Source organism: Zalophus californianus, chromosome 10, assembly GCF_009762305.2.
Source record: "Zalophus californianus isolate mZalCal1 chromosome 10, mZalCal1.pri.v2, whole genome shotgun sequence".
In the NCBI taxonomy this organism is placed as follows: domain Eukaryota; kingdom Metazoa; phylum Chordata; class Mammalia; order Carnivora; family Otariidae; genus Zalophus; species Zalophus californianus.
The window spans coordinates 71,882,462-71,910,397 of record NC_045604.1 but is presented as its reverse complement, the minus strand read 5'-3'; the positions used below and the strand labels follow the sequence as shown (position 1 = coordinate 71,910,397).

General features: G+C 55.3%; 1 protein-coding gene and 5 non-coding genes across 9 annotated transcripts; 2 read left to right on the top strand and 4 right to left on the bottom strand.

The window, feature by feature from the left end:
* The first annotated feature begins 389 nt into the window (after positions 1-389).
* TRNAK-CUU lies at positions 390-462 on the top strand. The gene has a single exon. It is a non-coding gene; the product is annotated as a tRNA-Lys (tRNA).
* Positions 463-3,488: 3,026 nt separating this feature from the next.
* On the bottom strand, positions 3,489-3,560 carry TRNAP-UGG. The gene has a single exon. It is a non-coding gene; the product is annotated as a tRNA-Pro (tRNA).
* A 1,093-nt stretch (positions 3,561-4,653) lies between these two features.
* On the top strand, positions 4,654-4,726 carry TRNAK-CUU. Its single transcript has one exon. It is a non-coding gene; the product is annotated as a tRNA-Lys (tRNA).
* Positions 4,727-9,512: 4,786 nt separating this feature from the next.
* Positions 9,513-9,585, bottom strand: TRNAR-CCU. The gene has a single exon. It is a non-coding gene; the product is annotated as a tRNA-Arg (tRNA).
* Positions 9,586-11,087: 1,502 nt separating this feature from the next.
* TRNAR-CCG lies at positions 11,088-11,160 on the bottom strand. Its single transcript has one exon. It is a non-coding gene; the product is annotated as a tRNA-Arg (tRNA).
* Positions 11,161-18,711: 7,551 nt separating this feature from the next.
* ZNF213 (zinc finger protein 213) lies at positions 18,712-25,124 on the bottom strand. 4 transcript variants are annotated; one of them, XM_027611664.2, is made up of 6 exons: positions 24,877-25,124; positions 22,775-23,287; positions 21,957-22,080; positions 21,483-21,553; positions 21,156-21,279; positions 18,712-20,139 (listed from the first exon to the last, which is right to left on the bottom strand). In XM_027611664.2, exons 2-6 carry the CDS (start codon positions 23,171-23,173, stop codon positions 19,403-19,405), a joined length of 1,455 nt encoding a protein of 484 aa, XP_027467465.1. In that variant the 5' UTR covers positions 23,174-23,287; positions 24,877-25,124; the 3' UTR covers positions 18,712-19,402. The 4 variants fall into 4 exon arrangements, with proteins under 4 accessions (XP_027467465.1, XP_027467464.1, XP_027467466.1 ...); XM_027611663.2 differs by lacking the exon at positions 24,877-25,124 and adding an exon at positions 24,417-24,706; XM_027611665.2 differs by lacking the exon at positions 24,877-25,124 and adding an exon at positions 24,417-24,706 and having other exon boundaries at positions 18,712-20,085.
* Positions 25,125-27,936: the final 2,812 nt, after the last annotated feature.

The window sequence follows — 27,936 nt, the reverse complement described above, 5'->3', positions numbered from 1 at the left end:
TTAAGTACACAGGTTTGCTCGATTACATAAGGGAGGATGGGTCCCGTCGCATTTCTCCATCTCCATGCCGCACGTCCCTGGGTAGAGGGGTCCGCGGGCGCCAGTGGGCTTTGAGTCCCGTCCGCGCTGCAGCGCCCCCCGGCGGCCGCGGAGCCCCCCTGTCTGTGTGTGGGTCAGGGTCGCGCCTCAGCCTCCACCCGCTCGGGCCTGCTCCCCGGCCGGGCGGGGACGCCGCCGATTCTGAGCAGTTCCCACACGCAGGGTGCCCGGAAGGGACTCCAGAGGTGGCCACGTCCCCGCCGTCCCCAGGACTGGCTTCGCCCGGCCATTTTGTCCCGTGCGCAGCGGATCACATTCTGAAACTCAACCACTGCGACTTTGTGGCACCTGCCCGACTAGCTCAGTCGGTAGAGCATGAGACTCTTAATCTCAGGGTCGTGGGTTCGAGCCCCACGTTGGGCGTCCTTTTGAACCGAGACTTTGTACAAACCCTTGGGACCTCTGCGCAATTCCTGGTATGTTTAACTTAGGTACAATCCCTTAAACGCACCAACAGTGCGGCTGGGGAGGGGCAACCTGTCATCTTGCCGAAGCCATCACTGGTGATGAATGACGTCCCCTCCTTACACTGGTTTCTCCAGCCGCTTTATTCCTCAAGTTCCTCTTTGAGGAAAGTAACCTTAGAAAGGGGTCTGTCGGAGATTGGGACCTCGCTATGAGAGAAAAGCCACCCATTCCAGTTTTCTCTTGGGTTCAGTCAAGGGAAGGAGCCAGTGGTATTACGTGCTCAGCCAAAGGACACCACGGCCGGATGCCACATGCACAGTCCTGAAGAGCTGAACTTTTACTAAGTTGTCCCTTTGGGGGTCAGGGTGTACCTGGGATTCCAGGGCATATCATCACTCAATGTGGGGACGCCCCCCAGTACAGGGGGCACCAGACTTATGAGTAGGTGAGGGTGACAACCTGGGTGGGCATGACCACATGTCGTGGTGAATGCAACACCACAATTGCTAAACACTCTCAAAAGTAGGGCTCATCTAGGATTTGAGCCTGAGACCTCTTGTAACCTAATTGAGAATTATACCCCTAGACCAACGAGCCACCCTTTCTGGCTCTGGCCTTGCTGGTTGGGGACTGTCCCTCTTTCCTGTGGGTGTTGGGAAGGATTTGATTCAGGTCTCTATGGACAAGAGGAGAATGGGGGTTGGGGGTGGTCAGCATTGCCACACACTAAGACTCCAAGTCAGCAAGTCCCCAGTCCAGGTTTTGGGGGTAACTGCTCCATTGCTCTTCCCCTCTGGTAGAAAACAGACCAACGCTTGGGAAAGCTCCCCCAGGTCCTCTGTCTGTCACCAGGCTAAGGGCTGGGCTCTGGAATGAAGCTGAGAGCAGGGTTTGGACACCCTCCCACCCCCACCCCAACACTGCCCAGGGCAAGACCATACCCTCTCCCATAGGACCCCATCCTTCCCAAGCCACACACTGGAGGGACCTGCCGCTCTGACCTGAGCATCACCCCCACTTCTGCCAGGGATCTGCCTCCTGGGCTCTAAGATGCTCATCCCAGTGCAGGCACAGTCAGAAGGGAACTTAGGAATGGTGGGTGTTCAAATGTAAAGAAAGGATGAGGTAGGGCATTAAGAAATTTGGGTAGCCCTCAGGGGAGATGTCCTGTCTTGCCACTGCCCATAACTGGGCTCAAAGTGCCTCTTTGTCTACTGAGCACACCTGGACACCTGGCCTTGGGGCCCAGACCTGATCCAGCCACTCAGGTCCAGCTGGGATCTGGGTCTGCTGCACACTGGGCCTGTCTCTGGTCCATCCACACAGGTCCAGACCCCACTTCAGCTCTGTTGAGGACTCCATTCATGCCTTGAAACGACTGGAAAAAGCCAACTGTGGGCTCCTTGGGGATTTGAAGCAGAAGGGAGAATGTGCTCTCCTCCACAGAGACCTTCCTCTGCTGAACCCCAGCTAAAACTAAATCCGGGGAAAGGGGTGCCTGGGTGGCTCAGTAAGTTGAGCATGCAACTCTTGGTTTCCGCTCGGGTAGTGATCTCGGAGTCTTAGAACCAAGCCTTCGCATCAGGCTCTGCACTCAGGGGGAAGCCAGTCTCCTTGTCTCTCTCTCCCTCTGCTCCTCCCCGTGCTCTCTCTAAAATAAATAAATAAAATCTTAAAAAAAAAAGGCTAAATCCAGGGCTGGATGTAAAGATGGGGAGCAGACCCCAAGGGAGGGATGCTGTCGATTCAGAAGAGGATTTTGGAGAGGAACCATCCTGCTGGTGAGGGGGTAGTGGTTTCCCCTTATGGGATGGGAGTCTTAAAGCGTTCTGGCCACAGTAGAAGAAAGTGCTGGCCAGGGAGCTTGATTACCCCGTTACCTCCACCAGGCCTCAGGTCTGGAGAGGCCTCCCCTGGCGTCCCACTGGGCCCCAGGGTCTGTGCAGACCTGCTCCCTTCAGGGACTCCAGAATCAGGAGGCATAAGAGGGGTGCCACCCTGGGCTTAAGTGAAGAAACCAGGGTCAGAAAGGAGACCCCACCGGTCTGCACATGCAGCGAACTCTGCCTCTACTGCGGCTCACCTGGTAAGGGCTCTGTGCCATAATCCCCAGGCCGGATTTGACTCTGGGATTGAGATCAGGAAGCTCTTCCCAGACTGCGGGCCCCTGAAATTTCCACCAAGGCCTCCGGCCCTGTCCATATTAACCACGTCTTTTATTTTCTATACTCTGATACCTTGACATCAGAGCCTCGCTGACCCTGGAGGGATTTTCCTTCCCACGGTTGGCCAATTCTGAGAGATAGCAAATCCTCCTCAACAGGGCATTTCAAATGCAAACCAACCATTCCAGAGTCCACAGGCCCCAATCACCTCTTTCAGCAGGCTCTCACACTGGGGGTTACTATCCACCTGCCAGGGTCACCCCAAGGCCAAGAAACAGACAACTAGGGACAGAGCCTTTCTATGTTCCAGAAGCAGCTGAAGTTATCCACACCACTCCCCAACCCGGGCCAGGCATGCCCCTCTGCTTGAAAGCTGTGAGTCACAAGCCATTTTTTCAATGGCTGCATCTGCTGGGCTCACCACACTTCAGTAGTAATAAAACCTCTGGAAACACCGCTGTTCTTCCAGCGGGGCTGGGGTGCCTTGGGGGACCCTGCGCCCTTCTTGGCCCCAACACTAAGGCCGAGTCCTTTCCCATGCCCAATTTCCACTCTGGTTTACTTCCTTCGTCTGTGGAAGGTCCTTCTGGTAGCTTCTCAAGGAAAAAGATGTTTGCAAACGACCTTTTACACCCCAAAGCAAAAAAAAAAAAAAAAAAAAAGTATCCAGAGGAAGTTGGGTGGTCACCCCTCGGCTGGAGTCACCTGAGACACCAGGTCTCCTGCTCTCGGAGAGGAAGACTGACTTGCCCGTGGGGGACCCAAGTTTCCTTTCGCCCAGGACCTCCCGCGCTTTCACGCACCGGTCCAAAAAGAGGGCTCGTCCGGGATTTGAACCCGGGACCTCTCGCACCCAAAGCGAGAATCATACCCCTAGACCAACGAGCCACCTTGAGGGGGTTCTGTTAACGCTTGTCCTTGGAGGCCTGTGCCCTGGGTTCGGCACTCCCGTCCCCATGAGTCCTGGCTTCCTGATCCCTCGGGAAGGTGCACGGAGGGAGGTTTCGGTTTCAGTTCCAGAAGGGGACGGGGGTGCAGTGCAGCGAAGACCTGGGGGGAGGGAGAGCGCCGGCCCATTTGGCCCCAGACCCTCAGGCCCCCGGCCCCCGCCCGCAAGAGCACGATGGCCCCGCCCCTGCCGAGGGCCACCCAAGCAACCAGAGGAGGCGGCAGGTGACAACTGCGGAGGGAGTCTGTGTGGCCCGGGTGAACAGGGAGGTCTCTCATGGTTGACCCCAGCCCAGAAATTTCCCCAACGTGGGACCCAAGTCCAGGGCCCTGAGAATGAGGCTCTGCTGCCTCCCAACCGGCCAGCTCGGCCGAGCCTCCATCTCGGGGAAGGACCCCAGGGCTCCTGTCCTCAGTCGAGCCCCCCCTTGACCTGGACTCCGCCCCAGAAGCCCCTCCCAGCTGTGGAACGCCGATGCAGGGGTCCGAACTGGGGTCGGGGCTCACTTCTTCCTAAACGGGCAGCTGCACGAACGCTCCAAACTTTTACGCTCTCGCTTCTTCCCCTTGCGCTCACAAGGGGTCCAGCACCCACCTGGGGAGGAAGGTTTTCCCAGCTTGTCCCCGGGGCCAGGCCCTGGAGTCTTACTGATTCGCTTCTTGCTGTCCACTAAAAAGGGGGAACAGCTTGAAAGTGAGGGATCCTCCGTGGTCGGAAGCTGGCACCTCTCACATCCTGATCAAGGATCACACCGCGTTCCTTACCAGCCAGCTCCAGTGACGCTCAGCCGCACGCCCTCGTCCCAGACTTTCTGGCTCCCCCGAGCCGCTGGGCCACACAGACCCACGGACAGGACAGGACAGCAGAGAGTGGCCTGGTGGCCCCCTCGCTCCTTGCAGAAGGACCGCGAATTCAGTGTTGCAGTGCCGGGCAGGCAGCGCACAGGATCCGGGACCTGTCCTTAACCGGTTTCAGGACAGCAAAGTTCCGGAGTACCCCAGTTAGCCTGCGCAGCGGCACTGCCCCACACGTGCCCGGCTAGCTCAGTCGGTAGAGCATGAGACTCTTAATCTCAGGGTCGTGGGTTCGAGCCCCACGTTGGGCGTGGCTTTTGTCCCGATGATCCTAGGACTAAACAGGTGACTGGGTCTGTATAAACTAGAACCTTTACAAAGGGGAATCTGTCCCTGGTCCAGGGAGGCCAGGACCCGGAGAGCCAACCTCAAATCTCACCAAGGTGACTTGCTTCCATTGTTTATGTTCCATTATAAGTATTTTGTAATTTTAAAAATTTGAAATTTATGCAAAAGTTCCAGGTACAATACACACAGTGGTCAGAAGCCTCTCTGAAGAGTTCCCCTTCTAGGAACTTCCTTAAAATTGGCAAGATCTGGGCAGGGGCTAACCAGGCCAATCCAAGAATATCACCCAACATAGGACTCAAACCCACTAACTTACGCTGTTAAGTCTCAACTCTACAGGCTGGAGGAGAGCTACAGCAGACTTGGAGTGGATTTTCAGCTAAAGGTGGAACCTCATCAACTCTGGCCCTGATTGGGGACCTACGCGGGGCCCCATCTGTATCAAGGGGTGCTCCCCCTCCCCCACCCTCACCTTCTCCAATACTGTGCCCCCACCCAAGCTTCCCTCCCTGGTGGGCAGAGAAGAGGCAGTCTCGCCATGTCCCAGCTCCTCTCCCCTTTCTAAAGTAGAAAGAAAATTAGAAATCGTGGGATACTCTGAGTACAAGTTAGTGTGTCCACTCGTTGAGAAGCAAGCAGAGAGGGAACTGTGGGGTTCATTTCTGTGGAAGGGTAAGAAAGCCCAAAGGGTTAGCGACCCGGATCCTGAGGCTTGGCATCCGTGAGTCAGGATGTCAGTTTGTCTGGGTAATCTGGGTTTCCAGGGGTCCATTCCTCCAGGTATCCCTGCTGCTCTAGCAGGCAGCCTCTATAGGTCCTGGCTCCATGTCAGAAAATTCACGCTTCCATGGGGTTGGGGGGCTACGGAGTGAGGAGGCAGCTGCCGGTACCTCTTGGTGGCTGTGCCAGGGCACCCACCCATCCAAAAAAGACTGTACTGGGGGCCCTGGGTGGCTCACTCAGTTAAGCGACTGACTGGTTTCAGCTCAGGTCATGATCTCAGGGTTTTGAGATGGAAACCCCACCTTGGGCTCTGTGCTGAGTGTGGAATCCGCTTGGGACTCCCTCTCCCTCTGCCGCTCCCCACTGCTCACTCTCGATTGTGCTTTCTCTCTCTCAAATAAATAGATAAATCTTTAAAAGAGAGAGAGACTATATTTATAAGAGTTCTCCAGGGAAACAGAACATAGAAAAGATAGAAGAGACAGAGAGATGTTTGGATTGATTTTAAAGAATTGGCTCACAGGGTGGCCACTGGAAATTCCAGCAAAAGTAGATATTGCAGTCTTGAGTCAGAAGGCCTCAGAGGTAGCCTTTCTTCCTCCTGGGGAGCGTCTTTGCTCCTGAGACCTTCAACGGATTGGATGAGGCACACCCACGTTGTGGAAGGTAATGTGCTTCACTCAAGTCTACTGATTTAAATGTTAATTGCATCAAAAAAAAAAAAATACCTTTACAGCAAACATTTAGACTCGTGTTTTACCAAACATTTGGGCACCAGAGCCTGGCCAAATTGACATAAATTAACCATCATGGGGTCCTACTTTGTGCTAGGCTTCTTTCTTAATAACAGGGGATGCAAGGTACACAAGCTTACCTTCTACTCTGGGTATATCACAGTACCTGCCGGACGAGCCAACAGTCACTCCCAAGCTTCTCAAAGATGCTGGTTCCTCCCCTCCACTGTGCATGTGTTATTTCCTTGGTAAATGGCATTTCCTCCAGGCACTGCCAAGATACGCAGTCAGCAGCGGGTTTTTGCCCTGATGATGTAGGACCACTCTAGTGTGCCTGTGTCTCTGTCCCTTCGGATTCCTTTCTTCACAGTTTGCTGTGGCATTTCTCAAAACTCTACTTCATTTCAGGAAGCCGTACCAGCTGAGTATCATAACCAGGCGGAGGGACCCTTGCCAGGGTGTTAAGACTTGTGTCAAGGAAGAGTCCCATACAGATCATCTTTCCCTTTTCCAGCTTTTTATTCTCCCCACCCTGATCCAGGACACCTTACTGCTGACACATTACCCAGGTAGTACAGTGCTTGGTTTAGAGGTCCCCTCCTCCTGAGCCGTGCCCATAATTTCTCAGTTGAGATGGAACCCCAGTATTCGGCCTGGTGGCCTGAAGGAGGAGTAGAATCCTGAAGAGATGAAACATTATCTCCTAAGTTTCTGCCTCATCTGAGGTTCTTCCCAGCCTTCAGGCAAGGGGGGTGGAGACCTGGGCCACATCTGCAGGCCCAGAGAGTTTGAGCCTCCATACATTGCCCCAGCTAGCCCCATTCCAAGTTTCTGGGTCCCACTTCTTCCCTCTCAGCACCCTGACTTCGGCCTAAGAGATTTGCCCAGGGTGAGAATTCAACTTTTTCTCAGCATCTGCTACTTTGACACGGAGGCCCCAAGCCTGGCCTTCAGCTTCATTAGCCCTTCAGCTGAAGGACATGTGGGCTGCTTTTGCGGCTGCCATTGTGCTTTGAATTGGTAGTCAACACAAGCATGTCATTCTTTTGTCTCAGAGCGTTAAAGATGCTCAACAACAGCCTAACCAAGGAGGTGAAAGACCTGTGCCCGGCAAACTGTGAAACTCTGATGGAAGAAACTGAAGACAACACAAAGAAATGGAAAGGCAAGTCTTGTTCAGAAGCCCAGGGACAGGGGTGGGGGGTTGGGTGAGCCCAGTGATGGGTATTAAGGAGGGCACGTATTGCATGGAGCACTGGGTCTTATACATAAACAATGAATCATGGAACACTACATCAAATACTAATGATGTACTGTATGGTGACTAACATAACATAATAAAATTAAATTAAATTAAAAAAAAAAGAAGCCCAGGGACATTTCATGGCTGCCATAAAATAATCCTATAGTTGCAAGGCTGATATTGCTAAAGATCAAACCCATCCCTGAATTACACATGTTATGGAATGACATGGAAGTTGAGTTCACAGCCTCAGGGGATCTTTCATGTGAAAGAAATGGCAATGATTATGAAGGAGTGGGGTCAAAGACAGGGAGCCCTCTGGGTGGGCTCAGACAAAGTTGAGAATCCCGAATTCCTGAGCTTCCTTGCCGGCAGAATCAGTCTGGAATCTGTGGAAAGGAGCCTTCCCGTGTTTGAATGTCCTATAATAATCTCACCTGGAGCACTTGTCTTCCAAGGGGATGCAAGTGCTCCACAAAGCCCACACCAACCACCCTTGTTAGTACCGGCCCCATGACTTCAGCCAGATCAGCATGCTGTAGGCAGTGAGTACAAAGGCTGACCCAGCAGAAATAGCTTATTCACCCAAAGAATTGCAGGGGGTGCTCCTTTATACCAGTAGAGACCGAGGAGATACATGTGGGAATGAACCTAAGGGTGCTGGAGTAAGAAGGATGAGATATGATTGTGCATCTGGTGAATTTATTGATCTGGGAGCACTTCCCAGAAAGCCTGTACTTAACGTGTTATTTTGTGCTGCTGAATGTGGTTCTGCCAGGTTTCTTGGTTGGTTGGCTAAGCGTTGAACTCAGTGGTAGCCTATGTTTAATGAGACTGAGATGTGAGAATGTCCCTGGCATCAAGTAGAAAAAGGAAGCCAAAGACTTAGTGAGATGGGGCTGTGGACACCCACCACACACTGACAGCACCCAGAGGACATTCCTTTCAATAAGGCATTGAGAAACATTGGCGAGGGAAGCACCAGCATCCCTGGGTAGCTCTGTGGTCCCCCAGTCTCCTTCCACGATGGTGGGAGACACTGCATTGAGATGACATTCTTCATTCCAGGGGGAATAACGGGGTCCCGGATATTTGGGAAAGTGGGAGAAGTAAGACCAGAGCCAGAGGAACAGAAGAGTCTCATTCATGGTTTTTAAAGGCAAAAAAGAACTATATTTTTATATGTGTATATGACAAAGCTCCAGTGGTCTTCCCTTCTATGGGCATGTGGCATAGGAGGTTTCTGATTTTACTCTACACCATGTCCTGCAGTTTGGGACATTTTTACCTCCAGGATGAAGACAGGGATTGCATGGATTAACAAAAGAGAAAACTTTATTATGGACTACTTGAAACACGCACTAAAGCAGAGAAATAGTATAATGTATCCTCATGTCTCCCAGCTTAAGCCAACTGACCGATAACCTTGTTTTGTCCATACCTCCAATCAACCCATTATGTTTTCCCAGCTTTATTGAGAGATAATTGACAAATAAAAATGGTATATATTGAAGGTGCACAATGTGATGATTTGATACACATATACATTTGTGAAATATTTACTACCGTCAAGTTAACACATCCATCCCTTCACATAGTTACCTTTTCTGTGTGTGTGGTGAGAACATTTCAGATCTCCTCTCAAAGCAATTTGTAAGTATACAATACTGCATTAATAACCATTGTCAGCACTCAGCCCATTGTTTTAAAGCAAAACAGTTGTCATAGAATTTAATCTCTAAATACTTGCCTTGAGTCTGTTTATAAAAAATATATAGAAACACAATTAAATTAATACACCTGGAAAAATGAACAATTATTCCTTTATATCAAGTAGAATGGATGGTTATTTTTAAAAAGTGAATAACGCCAGTATTCCTTTCTGAAAGCTGGAAACGTGCACCCCTTCTTAGAAAATACAGTCGCAACCAATTTACTAGCTAGCTTAGGACTTCGTCTGGATAACCTCCAGGAACCCTTAACTTGGCTTCCTCCCCTAGGGAAGCATTTCATTTTTTCCTTGGAAGAGGTCTAAAACTTAACCCTGTGTACCCCGGGTGGGACTCGAACCCACAATCCCTGGCTTAGGAGGCCAATGCCTTATCCATTAGGCCACCGGGGCCGACAATAGCTATTTTGCAATGGTCCTAGACCAGTCTCTCCATCACCTCCCTGTGGTTCCTGCCAGTTACACACGGATTCCCAGCTCCATCCCGGCCTCCCCCCGGCCTGTCACCACCCAACCTGGCCAGCGGCTGGAGCATCCTCGGACCCCGGAGAGACGGCGCACACGCTGATGGAGCCCAAAAGAACTGGGACCACAGGTGTCGCTCAGTTCGTAGGACTTGGGTGTGATCCTCGCTTAGGGTGCGAGAAGCCTGGGGATCAAATCCTGCGCGAGCCCTTCCCTTCTTGTAGGAGAATCTGGGTCCAGTGATAACTGCTAGCGAGAGGAGTTGGCTATGCAAAATGTGGGAGAGGAGAGAAGAGGGGTACCAGCCCGGCGATTGGGAAAAGTGCCATCCCTGTCTTTGTCCTCCTCCCTGCACTGCCCCGTAGACAGGAGGTGTTACCTGGGTCCAGGGCTCTGCGGTTTTTAACAGCCCAGTGGCCTGAGGTCTTTGTCCTAAGCGCCCTCCGCAATACCTCAGGCTAGCTGTGTCGGTGGAATACGAGACTCTCACTTGTCAGAGAACCCATCCATAGCTTTCCCACCAGAGGATGGGTGTTCTTCCCATCTCCAAAATGTTCAACTTAATGAATTTCAAACCGCTGAAGCATCACAAAAACGATAAAGTAACACCCCATAGGATCCCAGGACACCTGCGCCCACCTTCTCCAATGAAGGCTCCAGCTGCCACTGCCCTGGCAGTCACCGGGTGGGAGGGGGTTACATCACCTAGGTCACCTGGCTTAGCCACAATCCCTTGGAGAGAACTCGGTTCCGCAGGTAAAGACATTTTTTCCCCCAGGTAAAATGACCCAATCCTGGACATATTCTTTATATTTAAACTTTTAAATATACATTCACACAAGTCATTCAGGTATGTTATCATCGCAAGAAATCAAAATAATCTATTCGATTTTTTAAACACTTTTTATTATGGTAAAAAAATATTTATATATAACGTTAAATTGGCCAATTAAGCCGTTTTTAGGTGTACGATTCAGTGGCATCAGTTACATGCACAATATCATCCGTCACCACTATTTCCTATTTTTTTTATCACAATAATCCATTATATTTTGAAATGCACCTGTGCTCCGACCCCCTTGGGACAACTTCCCCGCCCCCCTGCAACAATCCAACCTCTCCCCTCGTCTGTCACAGCTCTGGTCGACTGAACTACATTGGCCTCATCTGAGGCTCCTCGACTCGCTGCGGGTGGTTTCAGGTTCTGGCCTGCGTTGGGCCCCGCAGCGCCCTCGGGGCCGCTGGGGGTGCGGACCAGGCCCTAGCTCCCGAGCTCCGCTCCGGCAGGGGCTGGGCGGGTTCCCGGGTGCCGCAGGGCGAGGCGGGGCGGCGCGCGGGGGGGCACCGCCCAAGCCTCCTAAGGTTCCGCGAAGGGCGCAGTCCCGACGGAGGGAAAATTTAAAGCCGAGGGAGGAAAACAAACGCTGCAGCGACCACGAAGGGACTCGAACCCTCAATCTTCTGATCCGGAATCAGACGCCTTATCCATTAGGCCACGCGGCCCCACCGATGGCGGTTCCACAGCTTCTCTCATAAAGCTGGTCCAGGCGCCTGCGTGGTGCGCCGAAATGCGCATGCTCCTACCGGCGAGGCGCTCCGCCCCTCGGGCCCTGTGTGAGTAGGGCTGCGAGCCCGGGCCACGCACGGCAATGAGCCCCGGCGGCTCGGCGACGACCGCCCTAACGAACTGTACCCCGAGTTCGAGCCCCGGTGAGGCCGCGCGGGCTCCTACCCTGACTGGCGGCTTGGGAGCTCTTCCCCCACGTGGCCCCGGAGCGCGTTGGGGGAGGGGCTGCCCACTTTTCCCGCAGCCCGCGTGCCTTCCGCATCACAGCACCGATGAGCCTGCAGGGCTCTGTCCAGTCTTGTGGTCCCAGACTGGACTCTGACGGGCGTGAAGGCCGAGACCGCATCTCCTGCGCTCCCACGGCCCCAGCGCCGGGCGCCGGCGGAGTGCGCGAGCCGAGACAGCGATGTGGGCCCTGGCTGCCCCCTCTCGGACATCCAGCCCAGCCTAAGGCCGTGCAGGGTTCCTCGGTCCCTCCGCCGGCGGGAAGGCCCAGCCTCCGGCTCCCGGGAGCACAAATGCACCCTTGCGGAGTGCCACGCACTTGGCCAGCACTCCCTCACTCTGTCACCTCTCTGAGGGCAGGCACTGTTCACGGGCACATTGATCGTCCACAGACCTTTATTGCACGCCCCCCGAGCCCCGCGCCCGCGCTGCTGCGCCCATTTACAGAAGAAGAACCCAGAGAGGGGATGGAAGCGGCGGCGCTGGGCCGTGGCACCCGCGGGCGGCACCCGCCGGGCGGCACCCCCCGGGCGGCACCCCCCGGGCGGCAGCGGGCGCAGTCAGGCCTGCAGGCAGAGCCGGCGCCTCAGCGAGCCGCGGGTCTCCAGGCAGGCCTTGCGGCGCTCCTAGCAGTCGGGACCCAACACCTCCAGTTCACACACCCGTCGGTTGACCCGCGAGGACCACACTCAGCCTGCGCCCAGGACTCCCGGGTCCCTTGGCACCCAGCCTGGCGCCCCGTGGGTGGGAAGCCCTAAAATTTCAAGTGCTGCCTTGCCATCGTGGGCCCTCACGGGGCCTCAGAGGCCTAACCGTGAGCCCCCTGCCCCTGTCAGATGTGCCCCCCCACACGGCAGGAAAGGCTCCCCACCCAGCTGGTTCCCCCACCCTCAGCTTGTCCTCAGTCTGAGGGGCTTCAATTCCCTGCCAGCCTGGAAAATTATTCAAACAAGCCAATCACATCCTCCTGCAGGGACCAGGGGCACCCCACCCACTCTTACTCTGAAGCCTGTGGCCCACAGCCCCTGCTGGTTCACTCTGTTCCCGACTGCAACCCCCAGGGGCCCTGCGCGGTGGGCGGTGGCCTCCTCCACGTGGCAGTGAGTATACCGGGCTAGTAACTTCTGTGGCTCTCATTGGCCAGCCCCAGGCGCCCTGTGTCTGGGAGGCGATCAGAACACCAGGGCTGGAGAGAAGGATGAATCCAGCCCCTCTCCCCACATCTCTGCCCCTAACCCCAACACACCTCAGTCAGCAGCTCCAGGAGCTCTCCCGCTGGGGTCAGCTCAGAGGACCTCCACCAGAGTCTGGATAAAGTCTGAGCCCTTCTCATCATCCTGATAGGCTACACAGCCTAGGCCAGAGGACCAGGGTCAGAGTGTCAGACTTGCGCCCCCGCCCCCCGCCCCCCCCACCTGCTGCCTTCCAACCCCCAGGGGCTCTTTGTTGGTAGAAATGGGCGTGCAAACAGACAAGACCCCAGGGGTCAAGCAAGGGAATGGTGCAAAGAGCAGGAACTTCTGGCTTCTGGAACAACTTGTTGCTTGATATTTGTGGGGTGAATATATAATTCGACCGAATATGGAACACACATTTCACTGCGAACCTACCCTGTGCCGCCCGGGCCCTGAGCGGGGGCCTGAGGCATATCCCTCACGGAATTTACAGCGCTTGGCACAGTCAGCCCTCATTGTGAGCTCACTGTCGTTACTATTATTATAAATCATAAATATGAAAGGAGGATGGCTTAACTGCAACTGAGCTGATGCCCCTGTGCCCCACCTGCCCAGCCCTGGCTCCCCTAAAGCCACTCCAGGCACTTGGCATGCATGTCCAGCCAGGATGCAGGGCCCTGTGTAGCAGGCTCTCCTGATGACCTGTTGCCTTACCCTCGGCAGGTGCATAGACCATCAGGATGTCCGCTTGGTCAGAGTTCCCCAGAGTGGGGCCCCCGGAGGAGCTGCCTGAAAGAAGAATCAACTGCATTTACCCAGCATCCTGGGACTCTACCAGCCCCAGGGGTCCCCCCAAGTCTGACTCAAGAGCACACAGGGCAGTCAGTGGAATGAGCCCAGGGCAGAAAAGGCAAATCAAAACTCAAATCTCAGCTCTGCCACCTACCGGCTGGGTGACCTTAGAAAAGCTATCTCACCTTCTTGCCTCCAGGGTGATTTTGAGGCTCACGTAGGGGCAGAAGCCCTCGATTTTCAAAGGCCCTTGCAGTTTAGGAAGGTTTTCCTTCCCATCCTCTTGGCAAAGACCCCAGCAGGACCCCAGGTCAGAGCCCCGGAAAGGCACAGCGGACAGCTCTCCCACCAGTCCTGCCCAAGCCCAGGCTCCAGAAGGAAAGCACACCCACCTTGGGCATCAGCATAGATCTGGAGGACATCAACATCTGGGTGGTTGGTGATGCCCACAGCCAGCGCCAGAACAAGGGGAGAGCTCTGGGCCCCACACTGGCGTCCCTCTGCCCTGGAAGGGTGGGGGGATACGCAGATCCTTTTGCTCAGCAGATACCTAGGGGTGCCCCCAGGGGTCCACAGCCCAGCCCCCAGAACTCCAGGGCAGGCCTGCCAGGCTGGAAGCACTCAGAGCACGGAACGGCATGTGTTGAGGGTGAAGTGCTCAAGTTAGTGGACCTGACTTCTAGGAGAGGCTAGGAGACAGCGCAAGTGAAGTGCCAACGCTGAGGCCCACCTGGAGAAGGCGGACAGCAAGTCCTGGGAGGCTGAGGGCTGTGTGTGCAAAGCTAGAGCAGGAGGAGGCAGGCGGGAGGCCAGGACCTGACCTGGCCTTCGGGGGGCGGGCCCACTCACCCCCACAGCAAGCCTGAAGCAGGAAGATCTTGGGGCAGCCCCACAGTGCCCTGCAGCGGCTCAGCTCCTGCACCAGCACCTCTGGCTGGACCTCCTGCCCGTCCACCCCCAGCGGCTGCCCCTGTGGCCCCCATGGGCCATAAGGGCCACAAGGGCACAGCTCACGGGGACCCTGTGGGTGTCTAGGCACTCTCAGAACTGGGCCATCTCCTCCTGGAAAGCCTGGGGTGGGGACGAGATTGAGGCCTGAGCCCGGGTCTTGGCCTCCCCAGTGCCTGGTGGTCCTCCAGGAAGGCTTGTCCAGGCCCTGCCCACCCTCCTTCCCACCTCCTGCCAGCTTCAGGCCCACAGAGGAAGTCCTTTTTCTAACCCCCCCTACCGCAAAGCTGGCATGGCCTAACTGGAGGTGACGTGTGGTCCAGCCTCTTGCAGCTGGGCCTTTGGCCAGGGCAGGGAAAACGCTCCGAAAAGTAAAGAGGCGTGAGGGGAGGGCAATGAGCTGACATGTGTCTGGGAAGGGAGCTGAGACCCTCCCAGGAAAAGCTGGAGGGTCCAGCTGGGGCCTGGAGCAGAGGAGTGGAGAAACAGCGGGGAGGAGGCTGCAGGAGCCCGGGAGGTGAGCTCCGCATGCATGCAGCAGAAAGGACAGAAGCCAGATGGGGTGAGAAGCCCTGGAGAGTCGCTCGGGTCCTGGGTGGGTGGGTGGGGGGGTTGGCCTTCCCTCAGAGCACCACCAGAGCTCTGGCCTTCACCTCACCTGGGCTGTTAGGGTCTGTCCTTAGGGTGGTCTTGAAGCTCAGGGCCTGGCACAGGCCCCCCAGCACCTTCACATCGTGCTGGGCCCCAGGCCGGCCCTTCGATCACAGACAAGAGGAGAGCGGCTCTGGTCCTGGACAGGTCATACTCAGCGCTGGGGCTGGGTTCCAGCTACAGACAAGTTAAGGAGCATTCAGAGTGGCCTGAGAACCTCCCAGCTCCTCACGTTCCCCCATCTCAGGTCTCCCTGAGCCTCTGCCCCCTCTCAACTGCTGTCACCCCACCCCGTTCCCCTCACCTGGTGCTCCCAGAGTTCCACATCCCTCAGGCACAGAGCGCCCCACAAGGAGCTCCGGAGGACTGGGCAGCAGGTGGCCTCTGACTCTTTGGCTGTCCTGTAGAAGACCTGGGGGGGGGTGGAACCAGAGAACCCCTAGGGGGCTGCTCCATAGGGGCGCAGTTTGGGGAGGGAACAGGACACTGGCTTCAGGGAACAGCCTGGCTAGCTCATGGCTACTGCAGTCTCTTTGGGGTCCCCTGCCAGAATGAAGGAAGCAGAAGACAGACAAAAGAAGGGGAGGGCACGAAGGAGGTGTCCTAGTTCAGGTTCAATGTCATGGGCTTCCCTGGACATGGATGTCCTTAAGTGGATAGTGGCCATGCCATTAACCACACCACTCCCCACCCAGCGATCCGTGTGTGCAGAGCTGGGGCGCCCCCTAGAGCAGGTTGGGGACTGTCTGGGAAGGTTCACAGGGTAGGTACCACCTGCAGAGGGCACGAGGCTGGGGAAAGCTGTGGAGTGGAGCAGGGGCCCACCCTTCACCTCCAGGGTCACCACTGGCCACCCAACTGCCCAGTGAGACCTTTGGGCCTCGAGCCCAGACCAGAACTGGACGGTTCGTCACTCTGGCTTCCAGGGACCTGCAGTCTGACGGGACAGTCACGGTCTGTGTGAGTGTGAAGGGGGCTGGGCAGAAGTATAGGTGCTGACTCGGGGAGCTCAAGGAAGAGCATCACTGACAGACTGGAAGGGAATGTGTGAGGCTGTCTGGGACAACAGGAGGGCAAGCCAGAGGGAGTGGCGTGGGCAAAGGCATGGAGCTGAGAAGCAGTTGGGAGTGTCTGGGGGATCTTGAGCGGGTTGTGAGGAGGGGCACGGGTGGCGTGGGAGGCAAGAGCTCGAGGCTGATACCTCAAGCACAGACAATAAAGAGTCATCTGTACAATGAATGGGGCGGCGTGTGAGTGACTCGAATTATCAAGCAGGTTCAGGAGAGCACAGCAGAGCCAGGGGAAGTGAGTGGCACAGCCCCCCTCCCAGGGACCCCCCCATCTGGAGCCCCCACCTCCGTCAGCAGCTGCAGCAGAGACCAGTGAGGATATCAGCCACAGAGCTGGCTCAGACCAGTGAGGAAGGCTCCGGGCTCAGGGGCAGCTAGGTGGAGAAACCGCACGTTGGCCTGGAGGGGAGGTCTTGGCCCTCCTGCCCACCCCCACCCCTGCTCTGCGACGGCCCACAACTGGTGTCCCTGCCCAGCCAACTCACCCAGCACTGAGAGCAGCAGGAAAACTTTGGGGCAGCCCCACAGGGCCCTACAGCGGCTCAGCTCCCGGACCAGCTGCTGGGGCTGCCTCAGCTGCCCACTGGGGGCCACCAAGGCCACTAGAGCACAGCCCACAGGGCCCCCAAGGGCATCCAGCTGCTCCTGGAACCCAGCCAGCTCCCCAAGGAAGCCCTAGGGCAAGAGCAAAAGCCGGGCCTGAGTCCAGGGAGGCCCCAGGGTGGGGCTAGGGGTGGGTGTTGGAATGAGGGTGGAGGTGGGAGGCAGGTGAGGACTCACCTGGACAGAGGCCTCCCTCCTCTGGCAGCTCTCAAAGCCCAGGGTCCGGAACACGCCCTCTAGGACAGTGACTGTAGAGGCTGACACCTCAGGGCTCCTGAGTGTCAGGGCCACCCTTGGACCCTGCAAGCCATACTTCCCCTGGGGAGGCAAGGCCATTCAGGCTGGGGTGGGGCTCAGCTGAGAGCCAGGAATGGGCGGGGCCAGGCAGCGTCTCCCCCTACCTCTCTTTCCAGACTCTGTAGAGCATCTGCCATCTGCAAGGCCACCTGCATGGTCCCAGCCACCAGGAAGGCCATGGGGGCCAGGTGGGGTCTTCCTCTGAGCACCGAGCTTACCCCTGGCCCCGATGCCGATGTCCCAGGTCCCAATACTTGCCCTTTCCCTGAGCCCTGTCCTATCAGCTCTGTTTATGAGCTGAGCTGGACTCAGCTCCTTCCCTGGAACCCTGGGTCTTGGGCCCCCACTGCTTCAGTCCCTGTCCTGTTCTCTGGCTCCAGCGGGCTACTTCCTGGCTGGCATTGGCATGCCCCCACCTGAGCCAGAAGCCTATGCCCAAACCTATTCTTAGCTCTTGGCCCACCTCCTATCTGATCTCATTACACAGGAGTGTCTCCTGTCTGAGCCAGCCACCAGCACCAAAAAAAAAATCCATGCAGGGCTCTCACCAGCCCCTACTCACTCCTGCACAGCACCCACAGCACCCACATGTGCACACTGCAGCCTTGAGCACAAGGGTACGAGGAGTGGTGACAGGTGCTGTCTCACAGATAGAAACCCCCAACTGGAGTCATCTGTCCACAATGGGGCCCCAGTTGCTTCATCCAGGAAATGGGGTCCATCATAGTGAGCTCAGGATGAAGCAAGTGTTAAATGGGGGGCTGGCTGAGGAAGGGCTCTGGGGCCAGGGAGACTGGCACACAGACTAAGGGACAGAACGTTCTGTCACCGCCTGCCCCCACCACCCTTTAGGTGGCCCACTGAGGCTACTACCAGGCAAACCGGGAAGGGCTCCATGGGGATGTAAGGACCTCTGACCGTGCACCCACCAGCTCTGTGCAGGCTCCAGGCGGGGGCCTTGGCCGGGGAGGGGTGAGATGTCAAGGGCTGGGTGGGGAATGGGGCAGGGCCCATTCTGACCCAGGAGTCCTCTCCCGCTAAGGGATCTGAGCACAGGGACCAGCTTAGAGCTCTGGATCTCCGTGAGCAGCAAGAGCACACCGTGCCCCCCACCAGTCACCCCACACCCATGCCTGTTTCTTCAGGTCGCCATTGAGGAGAAAAGGAGTAGCCTGGCAATGACCTGCTCAACTCCTGCGTTGTCCTGCCGGGGTGGCAAGGGGTGCCTCCAGATGTCCCATCCTGAGCTGCCCCTGGTCCACGGCTCACACTGGCTGACAATGGCCGATGAGAGTCCTGAGACTCACAGCTGTTCTTTTCAGGCCAGCCAACCTGGAAGCCAAGAATGTGGCTCCACCTGGTGACCACCCAGCACCAGTGCCCCGGGCAGCACCAAACCAGGAGGCAGAGAGGCATGAATTCCAGTACCCCCAACGCAGCAACCACATAAAGAACAGAACAGCCTAGAGGAAGTTTCTGTTATTTATTCAACATCCTCTGCTGCCCTTTTGAGACCAGCAGAGCCGAGCTCCTTTGGAGAGCCTGTGGTCTGTCCCTGCGAATGCCTATCTGCAGACAATGCGGACGGCACCATGGAATGCAGTGCTTAGGGAGTCAGCGACAAAGCGCTAACAGAGTGCTAGTGTTAAGTATCACAAACCCCACACCTCTGGAAAGGGGAGCAGCGGGGAGCAGCCAGCCTCCACCAGCCCTGTCCTTGGTCTTCAGTGTGGGCCTCCTGTTCCTGGAGCCACCACCACCCACACCAGATTGGCAGGGGTCGCTCTCAGGGACTCGCTTGGGGGCAAGTCAGCTTCGAGCAGAGGCAGGCAGTTTCCATGTCTCCAGGCGGGGCAAAGTGGTCACGGCCTGGAAATGGGGAGAGATGGGGCTGGAAAGCCCGTGGCCACACCGAGGACCCAGATCTTCCCAGGGATGGGCTGTCCTCCCAGAACCCAGGAGCATTCTGCAGGTCAAGGCCTGTCCTCCACACCCACCAGAAGGCACAGCTTGGCAGGGCAGAGGGCCCGGCCCACGGACTCAGCTGACACGGCTGGGAACAAAGAGCCATGAGGCAAGCAAGGCCAGTGGGGGGCAGGGGACCCCTTCCTCAGCCACCTCCCTGATGCCCAGGCCTCTCTCCCACGCTGAGGCCACAGACCACGAATGTGCTAGGGCACCAGGATGCCAAAGGACAAGAGAAACCCGGGAAGCAAGAAGGGGAATGGCCGGGAGGTGGTGGGAGCTTTCCATTCCCTGGGGGTGTAAGCTAGGCCTGGGGGTGAGGCGGGGCAGGCAGCCGGGATGGAGGCCGCAGATGAGGGGAGAGAACACCAGGGGCCGGTGGCTGCTTCGCCCTGGGGACACCATCCCCCCCAGCCCCCACTCCGGGTTGGCCACAGGGCCCCCGCCAGCCCTCAGCCCACAGGCTGGGCCATCTTGGCGTGCAGGCTCTGGTGGGCGATGAGGTGGGCGCGCTGCTTGAAGCTCTTGTCGCACTCGCCGCAGCCGAAGGGCCGCTCGCCCGTGTGCACGCGCCGGTGGTCCAGCAGGTAGGAGCGCAGCGAGAAGCTCTTGCCGCACTCGCTGCAGCCGAAGGGCTTCTCGCCCGTGTGGATGCGCTGATGGTCGGCCAGGTAGGCGCTGCGGCTGAAGCTCTTGCCGCACTGGGAGCAGGAGAAGGGCTTTTGGCCCGTGTGCACGCCCTGGTGGCGCAGCAGGTCCGACGAGCTGCGGAAGCTCTTCTCGCACGCCTGGCACTTGTGCGGCTTCTCGCCCGTGTGTGTGCGCTGGTGGCGCGCCAGGTCCGAGCCCCAGCGGAAGCGCTTGCCGCACTGGCCGCAGCTGTGCGGCTTCTCTGCCGCCAGGTCCCGCAGCGGCCGCCGGCGCGCTGGCGGCCGCCCCCTCCGCGCCCCCACCGCGCGGCCCATGGGCGCCCCCGGCCGGGCCTCGCCGTCCCAGGCCTCGGGCTCCTCAGGGCTCCAGGACACAGTCACGTCGCCGCGCCCACCGCCGCCGCCGCCACCGCCGGCCTGGCCCGGCAGCACCGTCACCGCCTCCCCCAGCCCGGATCGCTGGCTTTGGCTCTGAAGCCCCGCACCTGCAAGCCGAGAGGGGGCAGCCTCTTCAGTTCCACTGGGTTCTGGGACCAGAGCTGGGGCAAGGCAGAAACAGGACTCAGGTCCAGAAAGCCCAGGGCAGCACAGGACCCCAGCCTCAGTTTCCTTGCCCATAAAATAGGGACATGATAAAATGCTCGCGGAGAAACACTTCAGAGGCAGAGGCATGGGGTCCAGCTGGGCTGATCCACGCTGCATAGACGCTTATTAATTATACACCCAACACTTCCACCCTGGGGTCCACACTGGCATCCCATGTCCCACCCTCTGAACCTTGGCTATTCAAACTCCAAAACTGAATAAATTCAGGTAGTTTGTAAGTTATCCAAACCCTCAGTATTTCTTACCAGAAACTGAGAACCTACATGGGTTCAGCCAATGTGGCTGCTCTTATTGCACAAGCTTTTGTCCCTTAAACTTAACAAGAGATTTGGACAGGGAATGATCCTAGCCTGCCCACTGTGTCATGTGGATTAAATGAGATGATCCCCAGACAGTGCTCAGAAAGGCTGTAGCGCAGAAAGGAGCTCCAGGTGGGTGGCCTCCGAAGAGCAGAGCCCAGGCCTTGGCACACAGACAAGGGGTGTTCTGTCAACCCCTCTCCGTGGGGCTAAGGGGGCCTCACAACTACTGTACAGAGTCCCAGCTCAGCCCCTTCAGTGTCCGTTGGCCTCTCTGAGACTCAGATCCCTCGTGTGTGCACCGGAACTACACCTCTATGCGGCAGGTTTTGAGAATCACAAGAAAATGCCTGTATAAGAGCTCAGCACAGTGCTGACACGTTGCAAGCACCCATGTTATGGTAACACACACTCAAAGGCAAAGAAAAATGAACACTGACACAAAGGGAAAATCACCCAGGGCTCTTGAAAAGACCCAGCAAAAGCCCTTTCCAGCCAGCTAAGGAGGAGATGGAAAGACTGAGGATTCTAGCAGGGACATACAGGGGTGTACGGCCAGCTTGCACCCACCCTCTGTCACCAGGACCCCCAAGAAGGCTGCTGCTTCCAGTTCAGAGGAGCCAAGGACCCCAAGGGCACCCACTGCTTACCCAGGGCAACATTCCGGGAGTTCTCTCGCTTTATGTCCCAAAAGAGTTCCCTCTGAGCAGGGTCCAGAGACCCCCATTCTTCCCGGGAGAAATAGAAGGGAATGTCTCCAAATGTCAAAGGTCCCTAGAATGAGGTTTAAAAAAAAAACAAAAAAACCACAACCTGGCTCAGGGCTGCCACTCTGGGCTCCCCCTTGGGATGGGGAACAGGGTAGGTCCAGGCAGGACCAGGATGGATGGAAGAGGCCTTGATGAAAAGACAAGGCCCAATTTCGGGACTCAACAGCAGCGAGGGCCTCAGAGGGGACAAACGGACTGGTAACTCACATGGACCTCAGAGGCAAAGCAGGTACCGGTTGTCTCTCTGGTACTCCCTTCTTTAAGAGCAGGAAGCTGGGCTGAAGGAAAAGAACAGAGGTTCACAGAGACCAGCCCAGGCCAGGAGTAAGCTCTCACACATGTACACGCACACACATTCCTAGGCTTCCTAGAACAGAAATACCCTTCCTGGGGCGCCTGGGTGGCTCAGTCGCTAAGCCTCTGCCTTCAGCTCAGGTCATGATCCCAGGGTCCTGGGATCGAGCCCCACATCGGGCTCCCTGCTCAGCGGGGAGCCTGCTTCTCCCTCTCCCACTCCCCCTGCTTGTACTCCCTCTCTCGTTGTGTCTCTCTCTGTCAAATAAATAAATAAAATCTTAAAAAAAAAAAAAAGAAAGAAATACTCTTCCTGCTACCCTGAGGGCAACGCCCTGGAAGGACCCAAGCCCCTGCCCAGCGATCTGTGCCTACAGGCTTACTCACCACCATGGCTGTGCTGCTCCCAAGGTACAGGTGGCCAGCTTCGTGCCCCCACCTTCATGGGAAGCCCCTTGGCCTGGGGTCCCTGGACTGTAGCTTCAGGTTCCACGTCCTCTGAGGGCACTTCCTGTGCAGGAACCACAACATGCTCATCAGCACCGAGACCAGATGGGGGAGACAGAGCTTAATCCCTGGGAAGGAGACATAGGACATGTCCCTCAGGATGCAGGGGGGTGGGGAAGGAGATCCACATGGGGTCCCAGAAATATCCAGAGGAGAAGGTGACACCAGGCAGTGCTGTGTGCCCAAGGACACTCCCTGATCAAGCATGAGGCAAGAACAGCTCCCAAAGGCCAAATCACAGAGCCACTTAGTAAGGGGGTGGGGGGGCAGACCTCCATGCCAAGGGCGGAACTCCACACCCCAGCCACTCATTAGCACCCTCCCCAGGATCAAGAATCCACAGAGAGCAGGGTTCACATGGACAGCTACCTTCTCATACCTACTCTGCTGCTCTCATTACACATGACTGTATCCCCAGGGCCTGGCCTACAGAACATAAAAAAAATTTGCATAACCAGTGTGGAGCTAAAACTGCCTTCCTGGAACATGCCCACTTTGGTCCTGCTGCTGCCCTCCAAAGCCACCAAAAAGAAACCAGATTCATTTGGACAGTGTCTTTCAGAAAGGCAACACCTGTTATGATGCGCTCCTGCTGATGCATCCCCACCACCCCTGGAGGACTTGTTTCTATGGAGATGGCCACCTCTCTTCAGCCAGGTGCCAGCCAGGTGCCTCTGGGTGTGGGAGGGGACCCTCACCTGTGGCCATGCTGTCACTGGCTGTTTCTGCAGGACCTCCACCAAGGCAACGGCCTCCTCGCCACTCCCTGGACACTGCTCTCGAACCCAGTCCTGGACGCCTCCAGGCAGCACACTCAGGAACTGCTCCAGCACCAGCAGCTCCAGGATCTGCTCCTTGGTGTGCAGCTCCGGCCGAAGCCAGCGGCAGCAGAGCTCCCAGAGCTGACTGAAGGCCTCATGGGGCCCGCCCACATCCCTATAGCAAAAATGTCGAAAGCGCTGGCGACAGACCTCAGAATCCCTGTTGTCTTCTTGCTGGGCAGAGTCCTGCTCCCAGGAGGAATCTTCCACCTTCACAATCAGCAGCCCTTCTCCCTCCCCAGGGGCCTCATCCTGAGGCTCCAGGGGTGCTGCCATTCCCCTGGCCTAAAGCTCAGGACTGGATGGCCTCAACCTTGGCCTGGGAGCCCGCCCTTCAGTCTCCCAGAGGGATCCCCTGTGGCAGCCAGGTGGACATCTGGACACGTATTCCTGGGGAAAGAGCAAAAAGCAGGAGGGGGGCAGTAAATGAGCAAACACCGCCAGCCTGCTCCTGTCCTTTCCTGGCCCTGAAGGGTTTTTTAGGCTCTCCCATAATGCCTTGCTCATGTGACTACCAATACAGGTCTACAGCCCCTTATCCTCAGCTTTAAAATCCAAAACTGCCAGGTTTTTACTACCTGGCCTACTGATGTGAGCATATTCATAGTCTCCACTTATCTCACTTAACATAAATGTTCATATGTTTTACAGCAAAAATATTTATGTATTTCTTCAGCTTGTAAATATTCACCAAGCTGTACTTACCATGTGTATTTCTGTATGCATATTACACTTCAGTAAAAGAAAACGTAATTAATACATTTGATTATTGAGTATTGCTGCAGATTCTGCTGGTAGAGTTACTTGATATACCATGTGTACCATATTACCTTCCTCAAATCTAAAACTTCTGAATTCCAAAACACATTTTGGCCCTGCGGTGTCAACAAAGAGCTCACAGACACAAGGCTAAGCCATTTAGCCACAGGTACATACGAATGAGTGACACATATTTGTACTTTACATTGCTACTCCTTACAATAGTCCTGAAAAGTATATATTTTGAAATTTTCTTTAATTTCTCTTTTGTTTCAACAAAAAAAGTGACACAGACCGTTATAATAAAAAAAAAGGCAGGGGCACTTAATACAGAAACACATAAAATAGAAACTTCCTTCCAAATGCAGTTGCACACCCCCCCCCATAAACGGTATGACATGTGACCTCCTGGACTTTTCCCTGTCCATTCACTGAAAATGTATCCATAGAAACGGGAAAAACAAGTGTTTTTGTGTGTTTTACATAAATGAGGTCTTACTGCACATACTATTTTGTATCTTGCTTTTCCACCTAACAATGCTTCTTCATTAGCCACTCTGGGAGATTCCACGGTGTGGACGCGCTCCAGTTTCTTAACAGGTACCCGAGTGAGGCATTCAGCTTGTTTCCAGTCCTTCTCTACTACACACTAAGCACTTTATTCTTCCACGCCTCACAACACCCCTGAAAGGTACGCGCTCCATTCGCATCCTCCAGTGACCGAGGAGAAGGCTCCGCTCGGAGAGGACCAGGGACTCACCAGGGTCGCTCGGCAGGACGCGGCGAGCGGGAACGCGGACCGACCCCAGCAGCCTCGCCTGCGCGCAGCTGAGAAGCGGCGGGCTGGCAAGGCGGGAGAAAGGGACCCCACCCCCAGCACTTCCCAGCAGCGCGCGCCCCCTTCGGCCTCTGTCTCGGGGTGCTGGCCCCTGCCGCCCTCAGCCCAGCGCTCGATCTCGGAGCTCCGCGTCGCCGGTCCCGCCCCCGGGATACACACCGCCCACAACCGCCCAGGCGTTCCTAGTTCCGCCGCCAGCTCCCCGCACCGGAAGTTCGCGCGCGGCTCGCCGGGAAACAACACAGCGCATGCGCCGCAGCAAGCACTCGAACTACACGCCCCAGAAAACCCTTCGCCCATTGAGTCCGCCTTCTCCCTGACGGATAGCCAATGAACGGGGAGAATTCCCAGAGTTGGCCAATCAGGAGGCAGCGGCGCCTACCTATGCCCCCGAGCTGAGGTTCGCTTCTAAACTCGTTCTTTCAGATTTCTCTGCCCTGCTGGTCCGTGAAGGGCGAAAAGGGAAAGCCAAGACTGGTCTGTTGGGCCGAGGCGGCGTCTGGCCCAGCCACGAGTAGAGGTCCCCATACGCCGGAAGGGATCCGCTGAGAACGGACTCTTCCTTCCGCCCCCGGTTCTTGCCTCGAGTAGGTGGAGGGCGGAGGGCTGAAGGCCAGCGCGCTGCTCGGCCCCGGGATACTCATTTCCAGCTTCTTGGCCCCGCCCCCGCCAAAGTCTTTAGCCCCTCCTAGCGGGGCGTGGAGCTTCCTGGGAAATGCAGTCCAGTGAGGGACGCGGAGACTCCTGTGGCGATTCTTCGCACCTCAGCCGAGGTCGTGCGGCGGGACGCGGCCCACGGGGACGCTGACCCGGGGGAGTCCCCCGCTCTCCCACCGGCAGCTTACTCTGCGGGGCGGCGGGCTCCCTGCCGGGGAGCTCTGGGTTCTCCTTTCCATGCATTTGTAGCTGCTCCCACACTCTACTTCTCTACCTGCAGATCTGTGGCTCCAGATCTTTTCCTGAAATATGAAGAGATCGCTTTTTGTTTTGATTATGCAAGTATTGCATGCCTAGTGTAGAAAAAATTAAGAAAGTATGGAAAATTATAAAGCTATCTATATCCACAAAGCTAGCACCCTCGATCTGCTCAAAAGTCGCTCCCTCCAATTGGCTTTTCCTAACTCTATATAAACAGCGCCCACCCACCCCCCCGCCATACTTCTGCCCTACCTTATTTTTCTTCCTTTTATCACTACCTGACGCACCTATGTAATATTTGTTCCCTAGTACTGGACTGTAAGCTCCGTGAGGTCAGCGTTTTCACTGCCCCACTCCTAGCATCTGGATTTGTGCCTGGCACAATAATTGTTGACTAACTGAAGGCAAAAATAACTGGAGGTAAAAAAATATATTCCTAATAAGGCCATTCCAAAGTGAGTGATATAGGAAAGATGTTAGGGTTTGAAGCCCACGGCCAAGAAAGAACTCTTGAGTCTTTGGTGCAAAAAGGTGATTTTATTAAAGCACAGACAGGACCCGTGGGCAGAAAGAGCTGCACCGGGGTCATGAGGAGTGGCCCATTACGTACTTATATACTTTCAAGTTGGGAGGTGGTTAGGGATAGCGTAAGTCTCTAAGGAATTTTGGAAGCAAGGTTTCCAGGAACTTGAGAGGGCCAGCTATTGTTGGGAAAAGGTCATTTATTACCGTCTAATAAAACCCTGGTCATGAGATCCTTCAGATGTATATCGGAGGGCCATATGCTTGGGGGATGATTGCCAACATGTACCTTGGGGGGTTTAGAGATAAAGGAAGTTCTCAAAGGAATTTTTATATGTTAAGGTAGACTTACAGGATCCTGGGCGGGGGGGAGGGGGGCTCAGGCTAGGATTGCCTTTTACCTTTAGCAAAGTCTTAACATTGAGGCAGTTGAGTCCCTAGAGGAACGTCACTCTCCCTGTTTTTTTTTTTTTTTTAAGATTTTATTTATTTATTTGACATAAAGAGAGAGAGTGAGCACAAGCAGGGGGAGTGGCAGGCAGAGGGAGAAGCAGACTCCCCACAGAGAAGGGGGAGCCCGATGTGGGACTCGATCCCAGGACTGCGGGCTCATGACCTGAGCCGAAGGCAGTCGCTTAACCAACTGAGCCACCCAGGCGCCCACTCTCCCTGTTTCAAGGACTTGTCAGGGGGCTCTAGAATCTAAAGTAAATTTAATAATTTTTTCTTCTGCCTTTGTTTCCCACACAGTATTATTAATATTTTAGTCTGTTTTTACACTTCTACGTCTACGAATATTTCTTATGTAAATTTGGAATAATTCTATGTAAGTAATGTTTTGTTGACTCAAAAGTCTATCAAGGATATCTCTAGGGCGCCTGGGTGGCTCAGTCGGCTAAGCATCTGCCTGCAGCTCAGGTCATGATCCCAGGGTCCTGGGATTGAGCCCCACACCTGGCTCCCTGCTTGGCGGGGAGCCTGCTTCTCCCTTTCCCTCTGCCTGCCATTCCCCCTGCTTGTGCGCTCTTGCTTACCAGAGCACAAGCAGGAGGAGCAGTAGAGGGAGGGGGAGAAGCAGGCTTCCCACCAGCAGGCAGCTGTATGCAGGGCTGGATCCCAGGACCCTGGGATCATGACCTGAGCCAAAGGCAGATGCTTAGCCATCTGAGCTACCCAGGTGCCCCCCAAAATAAAATCTTAAAAAAAAAAGGATATCTTTCTATATCACCATGTATAAATAAAATGCATCTGTTTTGCAGGCTACATAGTATTCCATAGTATGGAAGTTCCATATTTTATTTAAAATTCCTTACTCTTGGACATTTAGACTGTTTACAGTTTTCTGTATTTGCAAGTCATTTATACAAACACCCAGCTTCCAGCATTTGTTTGAACAATTTGCTGGAGGGCATGAGTCCTCTCTGTGAACACTGCTGAAGTGGATGCTCCTGGGCTCCCTCCCCTCCTTCTACTGGTCCCATGGAGAACGGCACAGAGAAAAAGGAAATTGAAAGTCTATTTTTCTAGGTGTGGACTTACAGTGTTCTTCCATTCCCCCCTCTATTGGCAAAGACGAACATCAAGTTGGCTACCAAAGGAGAAAGGCTCTAGTACCACAAAGCGGGACAAAATGTGTGTATTGTAGGCTGAGAAATAATAAATTAATAAGTGGCACACTTACCATATATTTGATTGGGCAGTGCCGGTAGATGACAAGTTATTTGTATACAATGACATTGAAACTGACCACCAAATAGCACTTCTTTTCTTTTCTTTTCTTTTTTTTAAGATTTTTATTTATTTGAGAGAGAGAGCGAGCACATGAGAGGGGAGAGGGTTAGAGGGAGAAGCATTCTTTCTGAAAGTATTTTGGTTTGTTTTTCTAGGAAATCTAGTCTGGAAATAATGAAAGTCAAAATTTTCTTTCCAGAAAATTTATATTCATTTCCAGAATTTATACTCATTATTTCCTTAGTCTCAGTCCAGAACTCTCTAAACGATG